Here is a 23,761-nt window from a genome sequence, read left to right as displayed (position 1 = left end):
CGCCAACAAAGCACCCATTACGTGCGTGTGCACGTAGTAGGCTCACAAGTGCTCGCTTGTGAGAAGAGAGCACATGGGCTTTTGTATTAATTTCATTAATACAGCAACACTAATAAGGAAGGGAAGCCCATCGAATTTTTTCGATGTGAAACTATTCCTCATGTACTTCCTTATACAACATTAATTAACAATTAATGTTGTTTGGGTTGACTTTGAACAATTAATTTCTTATTAATCTTTAATCAGATTTGAGCAAATTAATAGTCTATATCTATCTACTCGAAATGTAGATTTTAAACGTAGATTTTGATTTTAAAATCAATTTTGACTTTCATCGATTTTGTACCATAATTTTTTCACAAAATTATATTGATATGTTAAAATTCCAATATCCAACAATATTATGCCTCTTTTTTTTCCTTTGTTTTTATCAAACCAAGTGCCATGGGTGAGATTTTGATAAAGGGCTAGCTGCCAATTGTTTAAATCTAAAATTATTTAGATTAACAATTAATTTATTAGGTGTAAAAATGTATGTAATGCCCGACAATATCTTCACTAAAAATTGTAGTGTCTAACTCGAACATGCTCCTTGTCCCACATGTCATTTTTAATTATCAAATCATGAACCACGTTTCAAAATTCTAGTTGTATGGTCCCTTTCCCGCAAGGGTGGAGTCACGTTCATCTCTACCCGGGCTATAGTTCGGGGTCAACGGACGTTGAGTAGGAAATAAATTATGATTTACAGAGGAAGAAAGGAAAAAATTTAGAGAAAAACGAAGACAATCCGGGGTGATGGCCGGTGACGGCGTCGACGTCGTCCACAGCTCGAGTAGATCACTCAGGCAGGCTTCACCATTGCTTTCCTGAACTCCTTTTACCATGTATATGATCCTTTTCGCGTGAAATCTATTACTGCTGAATGAGTGCCTGTGAGTAGGTTAAGAAAGTTTTTACATGAGAACTATCATAATAATAAGATATAAGAGTCGATTTTCAATAGATGCAGAATATTTTATTGGTTATCTTACGCTCTCATGTAGTGGACCACTACATTAGAATGAAATTCCTTTACCATGTCCATGATCCTTTTCGCGTGAAATCTATTACTACTGAATGAGTGCCTGTGAGCTGATTAAGAAAGTTCTTACATGAAAACTATCATCTAAGAGTCAATTTTCAATAGATGCAGAGTACTTTATTAGTTATCTTTTCCTCTCATGTAGTGGACCGCTATACTAGAATGAAATTTCTCATAATTTATTTCTCTTTTAGATCATTTAAAACAGTACCTGAGGAGCCCTCAGGGTAGGGCTGTGCAAAAATTCAGGTAAACCGATCAAATCGAACCGAATTTTTAATTCGGTTCGATTGTTTCGGAATTTCGGTTTTATTTAATAAAAAAATCAGTTTTTTCGGGTTATTCGGTTCGGGTTCGGTTCTTAATGGTGTTATTCGGTTTACCCGAATAAACCGAGTAAAGGTTACCGAAGTCCAAAACGCCGAAGTCCGAAATGCTACGCGAGTAAAAAAAACCTAAAGTCACAGATTCTCCAATCTCCACAGCAGCGCCGTCGCGACTCGCGATTCCCACCCTTCTCGTCGCCTCTTCGCCTCTTCGCAAAACCTAACTTCCGAGAACCCTCTTCACAAGATTTCTCTGCAGCGCCCACTCTTCTCGTCGACGTCGAGTGATTCCCGCCCCTCAAAACCCTAACTTCACAAGCCCTCAATTGCTCCCACTCCACTCTTGACCACCGTCGCAAGTCGATCGCGACTCTGCTTTCCTATTCTCACTCGCGATTCGAGTCTCGGTCCGGCTCCTCACGCGACTCTCCTGGCCTCTTTTGTCCTCACTCGCCTGATCCCCTCTTTCGCCATCGTCGAGAGGACCTGTTGCTGCGATCCCGCCTGTTCTATTGTCGCTCCCGCAAGTGCAACCGAGTGTCTTCCTCCTTTCTCGCCGCTGACTCATTTCTCCTCAAGCTTACAGCAACCCACGGCCACACGGATTACGGATTACAGGTATACTATATTCCGCCGACTGATGAGTTATTATTTTAATTGAATTAAATTATTTATATTAGAAAAATTGGTTAATTCGGTTAAAAACCGAATTAACCGATATTTTATCGGTTCTGTTTATTCGGTTATTATGAAAAATTCGGTTTGGTTCGGTTTGGTAAAAAAATTTGGTTAATTCGATTTTCGATTTATTTGGTTCGATTCGGTTCGATTTTAACCGAATACTCAGCCCTACCTCAGGGTAAAGATATTTCCTTTTACTACAATATTAAGGAATAGAGGCAGCTTCATTCAAGTTTGTATTAAAGAGCAAATATATGCGCAAGTGCATTGCAGTTAATTATTTTAACCTCCGATCAGTAAGGATACCTTAATTATCAATAAGCTAAACAAAGCAACAAAGCCTCACGAGCATGATGTGTTGATAACAAATAAGATGTTTTTTTTAATAATCAGAATTCAAAATTTATATAGTGTATACACGTGACGTGACGTTTGAATAATTAATGATATTGAAACTATCTTATTTTTTAAATTTATAGGGAAATTATAAGATCGAACAATCCATATTAGAATTAGTTAATATAAATTAAATAATTAATATAAAAAATAAAACATAAAGAAAGCAATGAGCATAACATTCATTGATTTAGTGATAAATCTTAAAGTACTTTTCTTTTTCTTCTGTATAAAGATGCAATTTATCACCTTAGCGGTCCCACATGATTGATTCTACGACTATCTGTGAGGAGGTAAATTGAGACAGCTCCACACGGTCAATTTCATGACCATCTATGAAGAGGTAAATCGAGAAGCTGTAGTTGACCACCATGAAAGAGGATGTTGCTCAACTTCGTCGAAATTTAAATTTTTATCTTTTTCTATAAGTCTGTTCTATCATAACCAATTCAATTATATCCCGAAGGCTCCATGTTTCTCACTTGACTTGATCAGTATGCGAATTTAGCGTATGTGATTTATCAATTTCAGTTCTAGTTTGGCGATTCGTCGAATAGCCAAATTTGTAGAATCAGACATATACGACTCAGCGACTCTATTATTGGTCCGTATGATTCTGATAGAGCTACTCAGTCCCGTCTTATTCTACTTGTATATTTTTCTTACAATTGTTTTTTCTTAAAAAATAAAATAGCTGGTCAATAGTAGATTCAATTATTATTATTATTATTTTTTGTAACTTACTGTTCGTTGTAGAATCAACTCAATATGATTATCTGCTTTTTCTTTTTATAATTTAGATGTTTAATTTTTATGATTAATTTTAAGATGGAGGACTCGAGTTCATAGATAATTCATTAAACAAATCTAAAAGTGCACATGATTTCTCATCAGCAATCAATATTTTAGATTTTTTATCCCATGACTAATTCCTTTTAACTACAAAAGGACTGTTTTAAAAAATATATAAACACTATTTTTTATTTAAATTATTTTTATTTTTAATTAAAAAGATATTCCACTTCATAATTATCCTTCAATATAATATTCAATATTAATTTTTCTTTCAATATACTTAATTTATTCAAAAATATTTATAATATCTAACTTATATCAATTAATTTTAAAAATGACTAATTCAATCTTATAAAAATTTTTTATCAATCATTAAAATAAATTAAAAATATTCACAATGGATGATGCATCAACCTAACGTTCTTGAGTCAATTATCTATTGTCCCCGGGACAATGGTACAACGGTAGGATATCCGGGTTGTGATCCAGAGATCCACAGTTCGATCCCCAACTATATATAACGTATTTGTAAGAATTTTCTTCCAAATGGAGAACGCAATTAAAGGATACTGGGCATCTGAATTGGCCACTATATGCGCTTCCCGATTTACCCTGATGGTAACCGGATCCAGGGATTGAGTTTATAAGATTGACTGGAATTTATCATTTTTGAGTCAATTATCTATTAAGATGATGTATCAACCTAACATTCTTGAGTCAATTATCTATTAAAAAAATCCATCTAATAATTCATCAAACTTGAAATTCGATCTTGAAATGCTCGAGAAACTATAAAGACGCTCTACGGCGCACGAATAGAAGATAATAATATTAAATATTATATCAAAAAATAATTGTATCATTCTACGTAAATTGTTGATGAGATAGAATGCCGATAAAAAATTAAAAAAACACACTCCTGTGATAACTCGGATAAAATAGAGACGCACTTTTAATTTTTACCTTTTAAAAGAACTATAAAAAATTTAATAGTGCTTGTAAATAATTCACTGCGTTTTTAAAAGTATTGATGTTATGCAATTTAGTGGGTGACATAGGTAAGATATGTTAACCTAGCCCATATCAAACCTTAGATTATATAAAGTGAGATTCTATATAATTTTAAATTAGCATGCTTGCCATCTTTCCATTTTTATTTATTTTTTTGACAAACAGTAGTTCGATTAAAGTTAAGCTGGTCAAATTGCATGAAAGAAAACAACTAAACATCCAAGTGATCAAGTTGCAAGAACAGGCAAATGCATCCAATAACAGTAGAAATCAGCAATTAAACTAATTACATGGATTATTGAACCCTTTTTTTCAGAAAAAAAAACTTACAGTGCACATGCAAGTAAAGGAATTTAGCAATGAAAGAAGCAAAGATGAAGATATATGTTCCGGTTGAGAACTGCTTCGGGATATGTCACCGGACCCTCTCGCTGTTGGATTGGAACAGTGGATGGCGCTGAGGGCGATGACAGCTTCAAAGTCGCTTGAGACTTTGACGGAGCTGATGATGGCTTCAGGGACGACCTCCGAACACAAGGAACGTCAGTAGGAAGGCCAGAATGGTGCCCTGGCGCGACCACTCCGATCGACCACTCCGACGCTCAAGTCAGGGACGGAGGAAGAAGATGAACAGTAGAGGAGAGAGTGAGAGTTCGAGAGAAAAAAGCGAGAGAGAGCCCTACCTGCGGAGCAGAATAATCGATTAATGAACGTCTCATCACGATTAATGAAGTGGCAGGAATAATCGAGTTCCTTATCCCATCGCCGGTAAAGGGTTATGTGGGCTTGTCGTTATCCGTGCAGGCAGCAGAGGGATAACATTAATTATTGGAGGCGTGGGCTTGTCAAAGATCATGATAAGACACACCAGGACACTGTAGAGCATTTGGTCAAGGCGGTGAGTTACCAGGCACATAAGGAAGGATTCGTCTATGTCATCGCTGACGGAAGGATGCGGCCAAGCTATTGCCGAATGGTCGATTCGGCAAGTGGGGGACCGAGTGGAGGGATTCGGCACGAAGATGGCCGATTGGAGGGATTTGGCTAGTGCCTGGCCGAATGGAGGGATTCGGCTAGTGCCTAGCCGAATGGGCGTGCTTCGGTGGTAGGTGACTTGGCCAGTCAAGTTAGTGAATACCGTGGTTTGGACCTGTGTGGTGAGACCAGACTAGGACTCGAGTCTTGACCATGAGCCCCTCAAATTATCCCCGGAACAATATATACTCACGAAAGAGACCACCAATGGATGACAGGCACCAAGCAATTAAGTTCAGAAAAGCATGTCGACAGTAGATAAATAACAGTGACACAACTGCAAGGGAGTAAGATAAATGATACATATCAGTATCCTAATGTATTTGAAATTTGTTTATTTGCATACGATGCCGCACGGTGTTCCACCTATGCCCGCGTCCGCACAGATGAATCGGTGCGCCCATTATACGTGGGCTGGGCCGGATATCCGAAACTTTGTCTTCACCAAAGCAGTTGCAGTGAGCGATTGCGGATGCTTTCTGATCGCAGCAATGGCGAACTCGTGGAGGAGGGAGAAGCCCTCGCACCTCTTCTCCCCGAGAACCCTACTCTCCTTGTTCCTCTCCTTCTCCTTCCTCCTATTCCTCTTTTTCTTCTGCTCCTCCTCCAGATCCACACCCCTCCGCGGCCGTGAGACCCTCGCCCTATCCCCAGCCGGGATCCGGCCCTTCGACTGCCACGCCTGCCCGCAGGCGTCGCCGGTATTTGCCAGCCTCGTCGAGGGCGTCAAGAACCCATTCCTGTATTCTCTTTCTGACTTCGGATCCCTCCCAGAGAAGCCACACAAGAACATAGCCCGCATGCTCAAGGGGAAGCCCTTTCGCCGTCCCGACATCTCGGCGACGTTGCAAGAGTTCCTGGAGGGGAAGAAGAGTGATGAGGGGTTGGTGGTGGACGTGGGGGCCAATGTCGGGATGGCGACATTCGCGGCTGCTGCGATGGGTTTCAGGGTGGTCGCTTTCGAGCCGGTGTTTGAGAATCTGCAGAGGATCTGCGACGGCATGTTCTTGAATCGGGCAGGGGATAGGGTAACTGTGTATGCTGCGGCTGCCTCCGATAGGATTGGGAACATTACATTACACAAGGTAAGCATCGATCATCGCCTGAATTATTGGGCATTCAGGTTCATTATTAGTGATTTTCTTTGCATATTATCCTTGGAGAAAGTTAAGATTTTTTAGCTTTCGATTGATTAAGGGTGAGGAGTAAAATAAGCAATATTGATCTACATTACTTCCTTTCAAATTACAAATTCAGCAATGCTGAATGACCCTTCTTTTCTTAGGGATACTTAAGCAAACACCTCAATAACTTTGGTCATCCAAATTAGGTTCATACAAGAGCGAATTTATGTTATGATAAGCATGCACACAAAGACTACATTGTTGGAATCATTGTGCTTACTTGTGTTGGATGAAACATGCAAGAGTTTGTACATTAGTGCTAAATAGATCCTTATGATCAGAAGCCATAGAACTGCATAACATTACCGCATAAAAGGGAGAGGAAGAGGCCTCAACTACCAATCACATTACTCCAAGGGTGAGGCATGACTGTGTCGGCTCACCCACAAAGGCAAGGCAGCACTTGAGAGAGGGATGGAAGCTAGGACGGCTTTGAGGGAAGGATAGGTTGGGGAAACAATTAAAGGGTAGGATTTATGGATCAAGGAGGGAAAGATTGAGTTTGCTCGATCTCTTCTCCCAGAGATTAAGTGGCTTGGATTTCACACGGAGGAGAGCTATCGGCTTCCTTCAAGGTGGATGGGGTTGTGGTGAAAAAGCTCAGCGTGTGCGAAGGCAACTGATTGATTGACATGATGTTGCTCAATGTGAGTGAAGGAGGTGTCAATCAAGCTGCTTCTGGTGTGGCATTCCTTGAGCAGAGGAAGTGGTCAGATTTGACTCGATCTCGCGGAGAGGGTAGATGGTCTGATCCGGTCACTGAGAACAGCTGCTGTTGTTTCCAAGAAGTAGGCTAGCATGAGTCTGGGGAGATTCAATTGACTAATTTGCAAAAAGGTCCTAACTTCACAATTGACAACTAGGTTCCTCATTTCAAAAGCAGGTATTACACTTACAATTTGATTGTTCTGTTGGTTAGTATATCACAATTAGTCTACTATGCATCATATGAAAGATAGCAGCACAGATGAACAACTTGCTGATTAAAGTATACTTTTTTCATGATGATTCAGTTGGTTGGGCGGCTTGACAACAGTGCAATCTCCGCAACTGGAGCTAAGCTTGCATTCAAATCTAACCAAGAGGTTGCTGTGGAAGTGGCAACAGTACCGTTGGATGAGGTAATTCCTGATGCAGAGCGGATTCTGCTGATCAAGATTGATGTTCAGGGCTGGGAGTACCATGTCCTTAGAGGTGCCTCCAAGCTCTTGTCTAGAGGCAAAAGTGAAGCTCCTTACCTTATCTATGAGGAAGATGAAAGGTTACTCCAGGCAAGCAACACTACCGTAGATCAAATCAGGAAGTTCCTTAGTAGTATGGGTTATCGCCATTGCAGTCGACATGGTACAGATGCACATTGCACAAAGGATTAATTCATGAAATTTTAGCATTGGCTACTTACTGTTTGGAGATTATCATGCTTGGGTGGGATATAGTCTCATTGCAGGTACTATGGAAAATTATGCAATACCGATGCAGACTAGAAATCTGATTGACCACACAGTAAATTGCTTGTTGACTTACCTGATTGTGGGCTGGTGCTCAAGACTTGGGAGATGTAGCATTGTGATCTCTTGGTCTTAGTTTCTTTCCCTAACAATTGTCTTCTGCTTTATAATACAATTTCTTGCTTACACTTCTTGTAAGTATTTTATGCTTGTATGCGTTATCAAATGAAATTTTTGTCATGTATGTGTTGAGATGATGACAGCTTCCAGTGTTTGTCAGTATGATACCATTAAATTTTGAGTTGTACAAGTTCACTAGCTCATCAAAATTCTTTGACAATTTTGGCTCAAACGTGAAAAGTTTGAATGCCATTCTAATTTATTAGATTGGTCTGATCGATTCTCTGCTCACATTCCTATTTTTAGATTAATTATTCGAATTTAATGTAGATTTTGCATACTATTGCCTAATTCTGTATGTTTCCAGTTTGATCTTTAGTTTTCATCACTCCAATGATAAACCTTTCTTGATCATTTTCTTTTTAGCACTAGGACAAACTGATGAGGCATCTCATGTGAATTGTAAATATCACGTATACCTTTTTTGTTATATAGTCCATAAATATCCAGAAAGAAATTCAGAAATGTGCTTTAGATGGTCAAATGGACATTGAGGTGTTTGACTGCTAATCATTGGAAGTGAAAAAAAAATTCCTCTCAGCCTATGACTAGGAAAAACTAAAGGAACTTGTCATCAGAGCCATAATTCATTTTCTGATATCAGAGAGCTTAACTCATTTGGTCCTTGGTATTTGTATACTTTTATATCATTCATTTCCATACCTGTATTTCATGTCAAACATTGACGACAGGTATCCATCAACTAGTTATTCAAATGATTAGATTAAGGAAAGGGAAAGTAGATAAGAATATTGTAATATGATGTTTTGTATGTGCTTTCATGTCAAACATTGACGACAGGTATCCATCAATTTCCATGATGTATGGTATAAGTCTAGTAATGTTGCAGGTTCTTAGAACCATGTACCATGTCATGGAAATCTTGTATAGTTGTCTAGCTGGGGGCTGGGGTTCATTCAGATTTAAACCTGCCTTTGGAAGGATGAAAACAACTGAAGTTTACCATGCAAATTTTTTAATACTCAAAAGCAGAATGGAATGCTGGCGCTGAAAATTAATGACACATAATTCTTTCTACTACATACTCAACAAGACTAAAACATATGTACTTGATGTTTGATAGTTTAATCTTTCTTGGAGACTTCAACAGAGTCTAGCATCATATTCAGATGCTGAAATCCTTGAAGAACCCAATAGGCAATTTTGTAAGCTGCACTAGGCAAGGGTAATAAGCTTGAGTTCTTTCAGATTAAGTGTAACATCATTATCACAATCTGCAAGTTACTAACACGGAGGCCATGGCTAGAGTTTTAGTTCACAAAAGCCCACTTGGAAGTTGAGATAAAATGGTGTACATAAAATTTACGTTTACACAACTTAGTTCTTGCAGATTTTTGCTTATTCTTAAATCTGAAGTTTGATAGGAGGGTTAGTTTCTTCTATTATTTGATTACCAGTTTTGCTCTTCTATGACTTACATGCCTTCTGAAGTGTGAACATTAATAAAAGAAAAAGAAAAAGAAGTTATTTCTATTTGGTTTATAACTTAATATAACTGCATTTATACCTTAAAGGTTGGAGGTTTCATGTTTTTGAATAATGTTTTGAATCCTATGAATAAATAATTAGCAATAAATAGTTTTGGCAAACTGGCAAACTTTGCTGTGCTACAGACACTAGAACTCATTGAGCCGAATTTGGCAGGCAACTGATTGATTTTGATAGTCTGAATGTGAACATGGTCTGCTAGGAACAACTCAAGGTGCAGTATAATTAGCATGCTTGAAACAATGCCTCGTGCCACAAATTAGTCTAAAAGGTTCTTTTCGAAATTGGGTCTTCTGGGACTTGATCTACCCTCGAACAATAGTTTGCTACCATATGCTTGTATCATCATTGACAAGCTGGTGCCTTATTGTGCACTATGGGTAGGTAAAACTTAAGTTTGTGCTTTTTATGATCGTGAAATCATTCTGTCATTTGTAGGAGATTAAACCTTTTGTATTGCCTACTTTTAGCAGTATTTCAATTATATGGGAATGGTTGCTGTTGAAGGTTCATATGATAAAATGGAGGCACTTCAAGCCAAAACATTCATCCTGTGGATATTTTGTTGATGTTAGCTGCTGCCGAAGGTGACAGACCTAACATTGAGGCCAAGTGCTAACTATAATGTCAAAGATGCAGATGGAAGAACGGCTTTGGACGGAGCATGTAGCAACGAGATCAAGGAATTAATTTTAGGCTTCTCGGTACAGAAAGCATGAGCTAGAACCTATTCAATCACAATGCAGTTCTTCCAAAATTCCCTTTGGTATCCAGTTTAGTCATTGTAGAAGTTACGGAGACTGTACCTTTCTCAACCAACCTCTAGCCCTTGGTAGTTTACTCAATATCATGTTTGAGCAGCAGCAAAAGAAGGTCTTTTACTAAAGCTGCTATTTTCAGCTAAGTGAAAGGGGCAAACTAGTCTCTCTACCTACCAATATGTAAATAATCCTGACAGTTTTAAATAAAACTACTGTTGCTTCATCTACCAGCTGATTAAGTGATCTAAAGAAGGTCAGTTTATCAACTCGTGTGATTATCAATTAAAAATCACATAATTGCTACTCTTACTCTTCTTGTTGTCCTTTTCACCAAAAAGTATTTAAAATGGGGCCATTACTAGTGGGGGAGATCTAGGCAGACCATCCTTTGATACCTCACTTAAGAAGGGACCTCTCTCTCTCTCTTTTATGGTAATTAAATGTGAGAGAAAGGACTGATCCAGTCTTCAGCAAGTAAGGAATAAACAGTGATGTGGTTGCCAAGTAGTAATGTTCACAAGCTATCTAATTCTTGGTTGCCATAAGTGCAGTCCCTGCCTCTTGTCATTCCTCTTCAGCAGGGCAAGAGGCTTTTCTTGGTTCAATGAGCAACAGCCCCTTTCTATTACAAGGGGCCTCAATCCTCAACACCTACAAATTTCCTCCTCCTTAAGCTGCTGAAAAATCATATATGATGATGTCACTGAAACATTGGTGAATGACTCATCTCTCCTATCACATTCAACCTGTAAAATAGAAACATGCAATGAGCATGAATCAGGCTCAAAAGTCTTCAACACATGAAGCATGTAAATTTCCTGGTTGTATAAATGCTGAACATGGGAGTGTGGGAGTAGCTGGATTAAGTGTTAAGGAGGGGGTTGAAAAATTGGAATCAGCTAAAACAGATGTCTTTTTCAGAATAAATTGGGTGAGTAGGGCCTTGGCTTTTGATGAACATTCACTGCATTAACTGTGATTACAGGTTCACGAGCATTTGTTGTAATCTAATAGCAGACCCCATGTGGGAAGAGCCCCCTCCATGGTGATATTATGGAGCATGAATGATCATTCAAGGCTAGCACTAGGGAGGTCTGAAAATGAAGCAAAGGAACAAGGGAAAGTTGATATTTCACAATCAAGGTATGACCATCTGTAATGTTTGCTCTATCATCACCTCAAGTTCTCTCTCTGTCGTGTTGTTGATATGTATAAATAATAGGACTCTTACATGGCTCTTCCACCATCTCAAAGACATGGAGGAATCCATCAACTCGTCTGTGAGCAGCCTACCCTGCAGCTCAGAAGAGAGTGGATGGACCATGTACTTGGAGGACTTCATGGCAGCAGAGGAGAAATCTCAGGTTGTGAGTTGCTCTTCCATCATCTCTGATGCTGCTCCAGCTTCATCAACAGTAGTCGATGTATCAGGAGAAAGCAGAAAACTGAGACTAAAGAGGGAGAAGGAGGATGATTCTTTGCAAGATACTGCTTCCTCATCGTTTAACAGTCCCAGTCCCAAGGTTATATAAAACCTTTATTTATATTTAGTTAAAATCCAACTTACTTTAGGATTATGTATTCATTTTAATTTTCAAACAGGTTGCTGAAAATGATCACAGCCTTGAGAGGGGCATACCTAAGGTATTATTTTTCAGTTATCAATTAATCCATATATATATATATGTTTTGCTAAATTTGTTTTTAATAAATGAGTGTTGCATTTCATGTCATGACTCATGAGTGAGCAAGAACTGAAAGAAGCTGAAGCTGAATCCAATTTTATTGAGGGAACTGAAGGATGCCTGGTGCTGAAGAATACTTGTTTAGTTCCTTTGTCCATGTTAGTACATTACCTCTAAGACAGGCCTTTGATCTGGATGATTAACAGTCATGGGAGCTCTTTAATTAGTTGAAAAGGATTCTATCAAAATTGTGCTGAAAACGATTTACATGTATAAAAGAAATTCTGAATAAAATTTTACAAGGGAAATTGATTATTTTTCCTTGTTTGGCTGTGACGAGAGGAATATTTTTCTTTTCTTTCATAATGGCAGCTTGATCTATGCCTTCTATGCATTAAGGCAGCTTGAATAGTTACAAATTTGGGTGTGAAGTCTATTTAAGTATATGTTTAAAGGTTTTGAGACAGTTTTGTTGATTAATAATATTTCTGTCGTCTTCATCTTTGGGAAGCGATGAGTTTCTTTTCCTAATTCTTGATATTCTTCGGTAGAATCAAATTTTAGAATATTGCTTTCAGTATTCATACACGAGTCAACAGATTCAATAATTTTCAGACATTTATGCTTTGAGAAAGCTGAAAGTTATACTTTGCTTTCTTCCATAAGAATATTCATATCTTGCGGCTACATATTGAGTAATTTCAGTGTTATTTTTTTAGGATGTTATGTGATTTGACTTAATCAATACTAAAGTCTAAGTCTGTTCAATTTGAAAAAACAAATAATAATAAGTTGCAGTAAACAAATACTAGTGAATTCTGTATAAGAAAGACAATACTCAAATTTTATCAGCATTATACTCAATGTAATAATATATACAATTAGTAACATTTCTGAATCTTTCGAATTGTTTAATTGAACTGTTGAGTGTTGTTTATCTCTCATATTTTCAACTTCAAATAGAGAAACTTATTTATTGACATGAGTTGTAAATCAGTAAAGGAGTTTGATAGTTTATCATATAGAGTGGTGCCTTATCAGACCTAACATACTATAACATACTGAGAATTGAGTATATTACATGTGGAGCTCAATTGTTTGAGACCTAATCTGACTTTAGATGTGGCTAAGCATGACACATGGGTCAAGACACTCAAACTTAACGCGTGCTCGCAAGCCTCCTGTTTCGAGCTCAGCGTAGGGCTAGTTCAGACTAACTATTCTTGGAGAGTCAAGCATTTTGCACCATGTGGTTGGTAAGATTACAAAGAACCTCACACTCAAAAATTGTCAAGTTTATATATACATATATAATCTCTTCTACTTCTTGACTTGTAAGTAATGTCTTTGTTGGTTACTTCTCTTCCTTTACTACTACTCAGCCAGTAACAACTGCATTCATCTGCTAGATATGCCTACTCACTGTTTAACAACTAAGTTTTGACAGTCCAACAGATTTCCAACAAATTCAGTAACTCTTCTTTTTTACTTATATCATTATTTATGTAAGAACTAAAACAGTCCCAGCCATGAATTGACTAACCAAAAGCACCACAAGAACATGATTCAAGTATTGTAACAAATAATATCTGTCATTTTTTCACTATAACAGGTGTTAAGAACAATTCACTTAGATAAATCTACCCACTCCATACGAGAGACTCTATTTAAGCACTCTCTGTCATGAGAGTTTCAGATCATCTTATTAAAATGGCTTCTAGGACTCTCTTTGTTTTGTTCTCCACGTTGGCTTTTGGCCTTGTGCTGTCATCAGTATCAAGGCCAGCAGAAGCACAAGGCTTGACTGTTAATTTCTACAACAAGACATGTCCTAGTCTTGAACTCATTGTGTTCTCCGAGGTCTCTGACATTCTCAACCTCGTTCCAAGCCTTGCTGCTCCTCTCTTGAGGTTGCACTTCCATGATTGTTTCGTCAGGGTGTGTTAACTTTTCTTTTCTGATCAAAATTCACGATTGAAATGCCATGAACTAGGACCAGACCTTGACAGAGTCTGTGCGTGCAGGGATGTGATGCTTCAGTGTTGCTGAACTCCACGGAAGGCAATGTGGCCGAGAAGGATGCAGCTCCAAATCTATCACTCAGAGGCTTTGGAGTCATCGACAGGGTGAAGGCCAAGGTGGAGAAAGCTTGCCCGGGAGTCGTCTCCTGCGCCGACATCCTCGCTCTAGTGGCTAGAGATGCAGTGGTTATGGTAAGCGCCATTGCTACGTTTCTGTACATTCGTGCAGCAAAAGATTATCATCATCCGACTTCTGTGTCTCATCGTAATCCAGAGCGGGGGGAAGTTTTGGCCTGTGCCAACCGGCCGGAGAGATGGCCTGGTGTCGTCTGTCAACGAGACTGATCAGCTGCCACAGCCCACTGCAAACATCACCACGTTGATCGCCATGTTCCAATCCAAAGGATTAAGCGTGAAGGACCTTGTTGTCTTATCAGGTGCGCACACAATCGGCATCTCTCACTGCTCGTCCATCAGCCACCGCTTCTACAACTTCACCGGCAAGGGCAGCCTCGCCGACGTCGACCCGGCGCTCGACCAGAAGTACTTGTCGAAGCTGAGGGCGATCTGCAAGCCCAACGACACCGTCACGTTTGTGGAGATGGATCCAGGGAGCTTCCGGACGTTCGACACGAGCTACTACAGAGGAGTGTCAAAGAGGCGAGGGGTCTTCCAATCTGATCAGGCTCTGCTGACGCACCCCTTGACGAAAGCTTACGTGCTCAGCCATGCCGGCGAAGCCTCGCAGGGCGAATTCATGGCAGATTTCGGGAACTCCATGATCAACATGGCCAACGTCGGCGTGCTCACTGGCTCAGCTGGTGAGATCAGGAAGAAGTGCTCCGTGATCAATTAGATTAGAGTTGCTTTTTAATACTTTACACTGTTGATTGCTTCTTGCTTGGATTCTTTGCAACACTTTTGAGAGTGATGATCTTTACGAGAATGAACCAATGGAATGACTTTTGCCAGTACAATTTCTCAAGTATATTCTTTTCTTCGATCGGTTTAGAGAAAAAGAAAAAGGGAAAAAAGGTTGAACTTTGATCTCTATAAAGCATAGCAGAGAAGGAATGCATGAAGCATGCAATGGCAGTCTTTCTTCGAGATCGAGCTCGGTCGACCTCGCGTCGTGTGCTCCAGAGCCTCACGAGCCGGTTTGTCAAGTGCCTCTGTTCCGTCCTCCTCTTCCTCCTCCTCGTCACCGGCGTCATCCTCTTCGTTCTCTGGCTCAGCCTCCGCCCGCACCGCCCCCGGTTTCACCTTGCGGCTTTCTCGGCCCCCGGAGTGGCCGACGCGGCTGGCCTGGCAGACCTAGCTTTCGCTTTCAACGTCACCGACCGGAACCCGAACCAGAAGATCGGGATTTACTACGGCGCGATCTCCGGTGCGGTCTACTACCAGGACCAGCAGGTGGCATCAGGTCCGGTGATGCTCCCGTTCTATCAGCCACCTAAGAACACGACGGCTATCGCCGGGAAGATGGCCGGCACGACGATCCCGTCTGGCAGCGCAATGGCGGCTCAATTGGCGGCGCAAGCGGCGGCCGGACGGATCGAGCTCCGACTGGAGCTGAGCTCGGTGATACGGTTCAAGGTGAGGGTGTGGGACACGCGGCAACATCATTTGCATGTGCAGTGCAATCTGGCGGTGGGATCGGACGGCGAGATTTTGCCCGAGTCGAAGGGCGTTAGATGCTCCATGTATTTCTGATTTAGATTCGAATTAGTAGCATGGATTTGTTTAATTTCTTTCACTAATTAGTGTTCTAATTAAATTATAATGTAGAAGAGAATTGTTGAATTGTTATGAATGATTGAAAGGTATGTGTAAGATGATTGAAGGAATACACTTTCTTTTCTTTTCTTTTCTGAAAATGATAACTAGCGAACTATAATTCACAGATCTTTAGGTATCGCCAAGACCTTCTAAGCTCCTTCCATGCCATCCATGGCGACCAGGAGTCAGTTGACAAGGCTCAAACTGGCTAACTGTGGGCTGTTGGTGATCGTGGTCTCAAGAACATGATCACGAATGTCGACGTAATTGAGGGAGAGAGATTGCAAACCAGTAAAGCTGATGAATTCCAAGGGTGGGTAGAACTTGCAGTGTTTCAAGCTCAGTTGTGTGATTGAATTGTAGACTTTGTCTCCTAGATGTTACTTATTAGGGGTGTATAGAATCTGTCATTGCAACCACCTTGAGTTTCCTCACAAACATTTTTTCTCAATGAGTATAGCACAGATATGAAAACGCTCGCTGGAATCTCATATTCTTGAAGCACTATTTCTTCTTCTTTTCGGGCTAATTTGAGTGTCGGAATGGCCTTGTCGAAAATCGTTGGCGCCTTGCTAATCCGCTGATTCAGTTTCCTTCTTCCTCAAGTTTTTCTCGTCGGTGGGAACCCAACGATTGAGGTGACATATTCTTAACTGGTCGCTTGACCGTCTGTAGCATATAGCCGGAACACACATATAGATTTATTTTAAGAAGTAAAGATATTTTTATAATTTTATATATTTAATTTTCGTTCTCTTTTTTTCCTCTCAAACAAAGTAACACATTGTTACGTTAATGAATTTTTTCCATTCTTTCAAATAAGAAGAACATAAATACTTCCTTTTTTTCTTTTTCTTTTTTTTATTAATGAACCTTCTCTCACTACATCTATCTAATAAAACTTTATAAAATACTAGGTTTCCTCTTTGGATGATAATGCTGTTGAGACTTTCTTTCAAGGAAACATTTTGATGGAGTCGATGATCGAAGAGTCTTTTGATTACAAAATAAATATTCAAATTTAGTAAGAATGATTGATGCTATAATTTTTTTTAAAAAAAATATAATTATAAAAATAAACAATAATTTTCGCCCCGCCGCTGGACTCTGTTTCAGTCATCCAACGTCTTCCTCTCCTTCTACCGGACCGGCACCGCCACCTCCGCCCATGATAGCGGCACGCCATCTTGTACGGCGGCTGTATCCTCCGCTACCCCGACTGGAACTTCTTCTCCGCTCCGGACTCTACGTCCATCCAGTTCTAGATGTGGAATTCGTATCCCCAAGGACTCGATCGACGACAGCGCAGTGGAGGCCCTCACGGAGACCCTCACACCGCAAGCTTTGCCAAACTTGCGTGTTACATTGTTTGTACTGGTGCGGAATAGTTGAACCTTCTTGGGTGAGGCAAGACTTTTGACCAACAAGTTTCTAGTTCATTTAAGCCTCTTGGTTCTCTCATTACAGAGACCATCTCTGCAAGTGTTTGAGAAGATGGGTTGCCATCCCAAGTTTAGTGCCTCCTCCTCCTACTTGCTGTCTCTGCTCATCGTCTTCCACTTTGGTTCTGCAGTAGCCATCAATCCAACCTCGCCGTGGAACTACTGCCCAACTGATGCAAACTACACAGCGATGAGCGCGTTCAGCACCAATCTCAATCTCCTCCTCTCTTCCCTCTCCTCCTCTACCGCCGCCGCCGCAGGGTTCCACAACGACACGATAGGTCGACCTCCGAACCAAGTCTACGGCCTCGCGCTGTGCCAAGGAGACCTCTCCCTCAGTGACTGCCAGAGCTGCCTCAATGCCGCCGTCCAAGGCATCACCCAGGAGTGCCCCGAGGGCATGAGCTCCACCATATGGTACGACACCTGCATGCTCCGCTACTCCAACGCAAACTTCTTCTCCGCCGCCGAGATGAACTTGAAGTTCTCTGAAAGGAACTCCTACAACGCGTCGGACCTGCAGATCTTCAACGAGCAGTTGGGAAATCTGATGAGGAGTCTCGCCACGGAAGCAGCACGTAACTCGTCGAAGCTGTTCGCGGCGGGGGATGCGAACCTGACGAGCTTCACGAACGTATATGGGCTGGTTCAGTGCACAAGGGACTTGTCCAGGGATGGCTGCTACAGATGTCTTCTTGACGCATTGGCGAGCATACCAAGCTTATGCGACGGGAAGCAGGGGTGCAAGGTATACGGACAGAGCTGCATAATTCGATATGAAATGTACCCTTTCTATGACATTTCTGCAACAAACGTTGCCTCTCCGCCGCCTTCGTCGCCGGTCGTTCCAGTTTCACCTCCATCGTTGGTGCCGACTGCTGGCAATGAAGGCAAGTGAGATTTAAACTCGTTTTACTCGTAAATTCTGGTATGCGTTTCGTTTATTCGTAAATTATTGTGATTGAATGTTGGAGAACAACGTCTTTAGGTCTTGCTTCACTGACAATAAAGCCTAATTGATGATTAAACTATTCGTCGTCTCTTCCTTCACTAGTCATTCGATAACCATTACTTCCTCACTTCTCTGGTGACGTCGATTCCCAGCTGTTGCAGTTCCCAGCGAGGGAGGAAGGTGTATTCCTAGAGTTGTTTCCTTCCCTTTCTATAATATCTCCGGCGTCGCTGCTCCTCCGCCGCCGGAGCCGGCGCCTCCGTCTCAGCGTTGCAACGATTCCAGACCAAATGATTTCTTTATCAATGTGTACACAGCATATTTATCAATCATGGAGAGATTTATTAATCAACTCCTGTCGTTGTCTGCTTAGATCAAACAACAACAATAACCAAGTCTTATCCTACTAAGTGGGGTCGACTATATGGATCCTTTTACGCCATTGAGCTCTATCTCCTATTATATCATCATTTATATTTAAATAAATTTTATCTTATTTTATTGTTGCTAACCAAGTCTTTTTTGGTCTACCTCGTCCTCGTTTGATATGCGTATTTGTCATAGTTTCACACCGTCTAACTGGAGTATTTATCGGTCGTCTAAGTACATGTTCGTACCACCTTAAACGTGTCTCACGGAGTTTTTCCTCAATAGATGCAACTCCAACTTTCTCTCTAATGCTCTCATTTCTTATTCTGTCCATCTTCGTATGTCCACACATCCATCTTAACATCCTCATCTCCGCAACTCTCATCTTTTGCTCATGTACTCGAGTCATAGCCCAACATTCAACGCCACCTTAAACGTTGTCTGCTTAGATCAATCAAAGTAAAATCTTTAGACTAGGATAAGGTCATGAATCCTGTAGCCAGTAGATTAATTGGAGAAGATGCCATCTTTGACGGGTCAAAGATATGACTTTGCAACAAGGTCAAACTTCGATTTAAAGTTATTGAAAGGATTTATTTAAAGCAAGACTTTGTCCATAAGTCTAATTAACAGTACTCCTGTCCCTATTTGGTCAGTCAAGCAAGAGTTGTGTTTTACCAGTCAAGGTTGGTTTCATTAGAATTTCTTATTGTTAAGTCAAGCCCAAAGCAGTTACTATATGCTAATTTCATTTGAACAGTTCAAACTATTTTCATTTTAAAACATCAAGCTTCATTTATCATTTCTTTTTAACTTCAGGAAATAGTAATGGCTCCAGGAGAACAATTCTATTCATTACCATCCCTGTTGCTACAGCAATTCTACTGTTCCTTTGTGCCATTTTTATTTTCTGTGGAAGAACAAAAGCAGGAATTTCAAGATGGAAACCACCCACACAAACACAAGTATTCGGTATGGCTGCTGAATTATTATCTAGTGTCTGAACATGCATGGATGTTTATTACTTACAATGAAAATATTTTTGAACAGACAATCAAGATCAAGATCAAATAAAAAGTGCAGAATCTCTATTGTTTGATCTCGAGAGTATTAGGATTGCTACCGATAACTTCTCTGATGCAAACAAGCTAGGAGAAGGAGGATTTGGACCAGTTTATAAGGTTAGTCAAAAGACTGAATTATATATGCCTTGTGTAACCTGTGCAAGGTCATTGTAATGGCAATTAATGGCACTTTGAATGCAGGGCACACTAGAGAATGAAAAGCTGATAGCAGTGAAAAGGCTTTCAAGAAACTCAGGGCAAGGACTAGCTGAGTTGAAAAACGAAGTGCTTCTACTTGCCAAACTTCAACACAGAAACCTTGTCAGGCTTTTGGGCTGTTGCTTAAAATCGGAGGAGAAACTACTTGTTTATGAGTACCTTCCTAATGCAAGTCTTGACCAGTTTTTGTTTGGTAAGGTTTCACTACTTAATGAGTCTACATTTTTGCATGACAGTTCATTTCTATTAAATCTCATTCTAGTTTGCTTTTGATCAACTTACTAGCAGAAATCTTGGAACTGCATATGTTGAATTAAACATGTGTTTTCAGATTGATAATGTTGTCTACAATAGTAATAGTATTGATATAACAGTTTAGTTTGGGATCTATTATTATTGTTGTTTTTGTTGGCACATGCATGCCGGAACTAGTTCAAACTCAACGTAACCAAATGTTATATATTGATGGAGCAGATTCTTCAAAAAGAATGCAATTGGACTGGGCAACACGGGTTAAGATCATCGAAGGCATCGGTCGAGGACTTCTTTATCTGCATGAAGATTCACAGCTAAAGATCATTCACCGGGATTTAAAAGCAAGTAACATCTTGTTAGATGCATATATGAATCCCAAAATTTCAGACTTTGGTTTGGCCAAGCTTTTTGGTGTAGATGAGACCCAAAGAAACACTAATAGAATCGCAGGGACATAGTATGTAATTTCTTTATTTACTCAATTCATTCAATCTAATATTTCTGATGAACACAATTCCAAGAAAAGAAAAAGTCTTAAATCTTGGTGTTTTTTCTTGTTAATGGTAGTGGATACATGGCAGCAGAATACGCTCTTTATGGTCGCTTCTCGATTAAATCAGATGTATTCAGCTATGGTGTGCTGATTTTAGAGATTTTGACTGGTCAGAAGAATAGTCATTACCAAGGATCGTCGTCTGGGTATTTTGTTGATCTTATTAGTCAAGTAAGTATGGAACCTTCCTCAAATGATATAAATTTGATATCCATTTTATTTGAATGAAAGAAACATTATCAACTTATCATGTTTTCATCTAACTTGCAAAGGTCTGGCACAATTGGACTCAAGGAAATATCTTACAGGTGATCGATCAAAATCTAATCGGTCATTGTCCGACTCAAGAAGTATTAAGATACATGCATATAGGGTTACTATGTGTACAAGAAGACCCAGTTCAGAGACCCACCATGGCCAATATTGTTATTATGTTCAATAGTCACTCTGTCAGTCTTTCTGCGCCTTCAGCTCCTCCATTTATCAATCACAATGCCATAACCACTGAATCAGGTAATGCTCTTGAACCGGATGACAGTTCTCGCGAACAAAAAGGGAAGGGAAAGAAATTTTCTCAAAATGATGTTTCAATCTCCGAGTTGGAGGCTAGATAGCAGCAATAAGCCAAAATTTCATCTAAACATTGTGTTTGTATGTGTTTTTTTGTTTCATCTGCAATAAATTGAACAATGTGTCATCAACAAACTTTGTGAATTTTGATTGATAAAATACTTGCGCAAAGCCATGGCAATGGAATATGTTTGTTCATCTATCTTGATTTAATGGTGCAGAAGTTTTCATTAAGAGTTTAAAGTTTGTTTGGCTTCTGGTGCATCTTCGTTCTTTTAGGTGTTTAATTGTGTTGATATATTTCATTACTCATTAGAGGTATCAGTAATACTGTATAACTTCTTGGCTCACAACAGCATCAAAGAAACAAGAACTTCTTGTTCAGGCTCAGAAATCATACCAACCATGCATGAACATAGAGTTCACTGATAACTAGAGAACTATAGTTCACTGATATGCATTAATTATAAAGAGATGGAGTACAGAGGATGAAATTACGGTGTTATCTCAAATACTTCAAGATAGTCTTAGAGATATGCTCTACTGAGAAGTAACAAGTCCATCAATGGATGCGAAAGCAAGGTCATCTTCCTCAAACTTAAGCAAGGTCATACCAATTATAATATTTTTGATGTGTAGGTACGAAAGCAAGGTCATCTTCCTCAAACTTAACCAGGATCACGTTTGCTTTAGGAGAAGCCTTCGGTAATACTGAGATCTGGTGCTGTAAGCTCATAAAAGAAGTGTTGGGTCCAGGAAATGCCTCTTCTGCAGCAGCACCATTCAGTCTTCTAATGCTTTCAGAAGATTTTGGAGTGACCAGCACCAAGTTCTCCAAACAAACAGCTCTCTGCAGCAGAAGCCTCACCACACTCATCTCTAAATTGGTGCCCACGAAGTTGCTCACTTTAATTACCCTGAGATGGCTGAAAACAACCTCGGCGAACTCTGGAACATCTTCTAGCTGCTTGTGGTCGTCAGACAATGCTCCAGGTATCCACACAATCTTTAGAAAGAGAGAAACTTTAGTCATACAGAAATATATATGAAATTGATTAGAAACAGAGAGAAAACCTACTTGAATGAAGAGTTTCTCAAGGATAGGGAAGTGGCAGAGCTTCAGGAAGCTACAGAAGCTCTCAAAGCAGTAAATGCCCAGCAGTTGTAATTCTCGCAGGTTCAGTAATGACAATGGAAGAAGTTCTTCAAATTGATAGTAATGGAATCGCTGTTGAACAAGGATAAGGTAGAAATTAACAATCAAGAAAGGGAAAATAAATGCAACTTCTTATTCTATATCACAAGATAAACGTTACCAATTGGGTTGCTGAGCAGACTGTAAGGATCTTAACATGCCGAATATCCGACAGTAGCAATATATAGTCATGGACAGGTTCCGAGGACTCCATGTTATATGAGCTAATGAAGGCATCCTCCAACATTGGAACATTGACATTTGAGCTTTCGTCCAAGCGATATTGGCTGCCGAAATAATACTCTCCGTAGAAAATGAAAGATTGGAGTTTGGGAGCACAAATCTCAATTCCCATAAACCAGCATTCTATGATAGCCAATCTCCGAAGCTCCTGTGCAAGCACCTTGATCGACTCATCCATGTCGACCCAGGATGAGTTGACAAGGCTCAAACTGTATAATTGTGGGCTGTTGGTGATCATGGTCTCAAGAACATGAGCACGAATATTGACACAAGTTAGGGAAAGAGATTGCAAAGCAGGAAAGCTGATGAAGTCCAATGGTGGGTGGAAGTTGCAGTGACTCAAGCTCAGTTGCGTGATTGAATTGCATCGGTATAGAGATTCTGGTAATCTAAATGAGGTACCTTTGTCAAATTGATAATTTGGTTTGTCAAATCCCATGGAGAAGTCCAGCTCCAACACTTGGACTCCCTTCGCCACTGCGAATTCTATCCAGTTGTTGATGTCGGAGACAAAGATATCCAACGGGCGGAAGTGCAGGCGAAACCTCTCGATCTTGTGGTTCTCATGGAGTTTGATGATCCTGTTGATGTCTTCTGCTAACTGTCCTGGTGTTTTGTTGCTCGCGAACTCTACGCCGAAGTCTAAAGAGGAGGCGGAGAGTTGAAGAGATTGGAAGGGATGGAGGATGGGCTGGGAGAAGTCGGCTATCATGTCAATATCCATGGCCTCTCTCAATCTTGCAACTAAGTGGAGGATGCTTCTTCTTGGATAAGGTAGCTTCACTATTTATGGGAAGTTGCTGTCTTCCATGAGAAGAATCATGAGGGGCTTCTCTTATAAGATACCAGGTTTTCCGCTTTAGATGATAATGCTGTTTAGACTTTCTTTCAAGGGAAGATTTGATCGAGTCAATGATCGAAGAGTCTTTTGATTGCAAAATAAATATTCAAATTTAGTAAGGATGATAGATGCTATAATTTTATTTTTAAAAAAAAATAATTAT

General features: G+C 40.0%; 5 protein-coding genes and 1 pseudogene across 5 annotated transcripts; 5 read left to right on the top strand and 1 right to left on the bottom strand.

Moving 5' to 3' along the window:
* Positions 1–5,805: 5,805 nt before the first annotated feature.
* On the top strand, positions 5,806–8,255 carry LOC141846244 (uncharacterized). Its single transcript, XM_074734251.1, has 2 exons — positions 5,806–6,413; positions 7,526–8,255. The coding sequence occupies exons 1-2, from the start codon at positions 5,820–5,822 to the stop codon at positions 7,883–7,885; spliced, it is 954 nt and encodes a 317-aa protein (XP_074590352.1). The 5' UTR covers positions 5,806–5,819; the 3' UTR covers positions 7,886–8,255.
* A 3,108-nt stretch (positions 8,256–11,363) lies between these two features.
* Positions 11,364–12,153, top strand: LOC141846538 (uncharacterized; annotated as a pseudogene).
* Positions 12,154–13,805: 1,652 nt separating this feature from the next.
* LOC141846008 (peroxidase 1-like) lies at positions 13,806–14,972 on the top strand. Its single transcript, XM_074733990.1, has 3 exons — positions 13,806–14,033; positions 14,120–14,308; positions 14,391–14,972. Exons 1-3 carry the CDS (start codon positions 13,806–13,808, stop codon positions 14,970–14,972), a joined length of 999 nt encoding a protein of 332 aa, XP_074590091.1.
* Positions 14,973–15,205: 233 nt separating this feature from the next.
* Positions 15,206–15,829, top strand: LOC141846245 (NDR1/HIN1-like protein 26). The gene has a single exon (XM_074734252.1). The coding sequence runs from the start codon at positions 15,206–15,208 to the stop codon at positions 15,827–15,829; it is 624 nt and encodes a 207-aa protein (XP_074590353.1).
* Positions 15,830–16,066: 237 nt separating this feature from the next.
* LOC141846537 (cysteine-rich receptor-like protein kinase 10) lies at positions 16,067–21,363 on the top strand. The gene is made up of 9 exons (XM_074734578.1): positions 16,067–16,120; positions 17,012–17,272; positions 17,363–18,227; positions 19,478–19,630; positions 19,709–19,839; positions 19,924–20,134; positions 20,416–20,653; positions 20,764–20,920; positions 21,022–21,363. Exons 1-9 carry the CDS (start codon positions 16,067–16,069, stop codon positions 21,361–21,363), a joined length of 2,412 nt encoding a protein of 803 aa, XP_074590679.1.
* Positions 21,364–21,710: 347 nt separating this feature from the next.
* On the bottom strand, positions 21,711–23,500 carry LOC141845798 (F-box/FBD/LRR-repeat protein At1g13570-like). Its single transcript, XM_074733805.1, has 3 exons — positions 22,636–23,500; positions 22,398–22,547; positions 21,711–22,325 (listed from the first exon to the last, which is right to left on the bottom strand). The coding sequence occupies exons 1-3, from the start codon at positions 23,479–23,481 to the stop codon at positions 21,918–21,920; spliced, it is 1,404 nt and encodes a 467-aa protein (XP_074589906.1). The 5' UTR covers positions 23,482–23,500; the 3' UTR covers positions 21,711–21,917.
* Between the last annotated feature and the right edge of the window lie 261 nt (positions 23,501–23,761).

This window comes from Curcuma longa, chromosome 15 (assembly GCF_044706935.1).
Source record: "Curcuma longa cultivar G26 ecotype Majalengka, Jawa Barat chromosome 15, ITB_CL_G26_1.1, whole genome shotgun sequence".
Taxonomy (NCBI): domain Eukaryota; kingdom Viridiplantae; phylum Streptophyta; class Magnoliopsida; order Zingiberales; family Zingiberaceae; genus Curcuma; species Curcuma longa.
This window is presented reverse-complemented; position numbering and strand designations above follow the sequence as displayed.

What these genes read in the sequence shown, in the direction of transcription:
- LOC141846244 (XM_074734251.1), top strand. Translation starts at nt 5,820, where the DNA reads ATGGCGAACTCGTGGAGGAGGGAGAAGCCCTCGCACCTCTTCTCCCCG. An exon ending in GGAACATTACATTACACAAG is followed by an intron (nt 6,414 to 7,525) that starts GTAAGCATCGAT and finishes ATGATGATTCAG; the next exon opens with TTGGTTGGGCGGCTTGACAA.
- LOC141846008 (XM_074733990.1), top strand. Translation starts at nt 13,806, where the DNA reads ATGGCTTCTAGGACTCTCTTTGTTTTGTTCTCCACGTTGGCTTTTGGC. An exon ending in TCCATGATTGTTTCGTCAGG is followed by an intron (nt 14,034 to 14,119) that starts GTGTGTTAACTT and finishes CTGTGCGTGCAG; the next exon opens with GGATGTGATGCTTCAGTGTT. An exon ending in CTAGAGATGCAGTGGTTATG is followed by an intron (nt 14,309 to 14,390) that starts GTAAGCGCCATT and finishes ATCGTAATCCAG; the next exon opens with AGCGGGGGGAAGTTTTGGCC.
- LOC141846245 (XM_074734252.1), top strand. Translation starts at nt 15,206, where the DNA reads ATGGCAGTCTTTCTTCGAGATCGAGCTCGGTCGACCTCGCGTCGTGTG.
- LOC141846537 (XM_074734578.1), top strand. Translation starts at nt 16,067, where the DNA reads ATGGCGACCAGGAGTCAGTTGACAAGGCTCAAACTGGCTAACTGTGGG. An exon ending in GTGTTACATTGTTTGTACTG is followed by an intron (nt 17,273 to 17,362) that starts GTGCGGAATAGT and finishes CTCTCATTACAG; the next exon opens with AGACCATCTCTGCAAGTGTT. An exon ending in AATAGAATCGCAGGGACATA is followed by an intron (nt 20,654 to 20,763) that starts GTATGTAATTTC and finishes TGTTAATGGTAG; the next exon opens with TGGATACATGGCAGCAGAAT.
- LOC141845798 (XM_074733805.1), bottom strand. Translation starts at nt 23,481, where the DNA reads ATGGATATTGACATGATAGCCGACTTCTCCCAGCCCATCCTCCATCCC. An exon ending in TCTGCTCAGCAACCCAATTG is followed by an intron (nt 22,548 to 22,635) that starts GTAACGTTTATC and finishes CTTGTTCAACAG; the next exon opens with CGATTCCATTACTATCAATT. An exon ending in TTGAGAAACTCTTCATTCAA is followed by an intron (nt 22,326 to 22,397) that starts GTAGGTTTTCTC and finishes CTCTTTCTAAAG; the next exon opens with ATTGTGTGGATACCTGGAGC.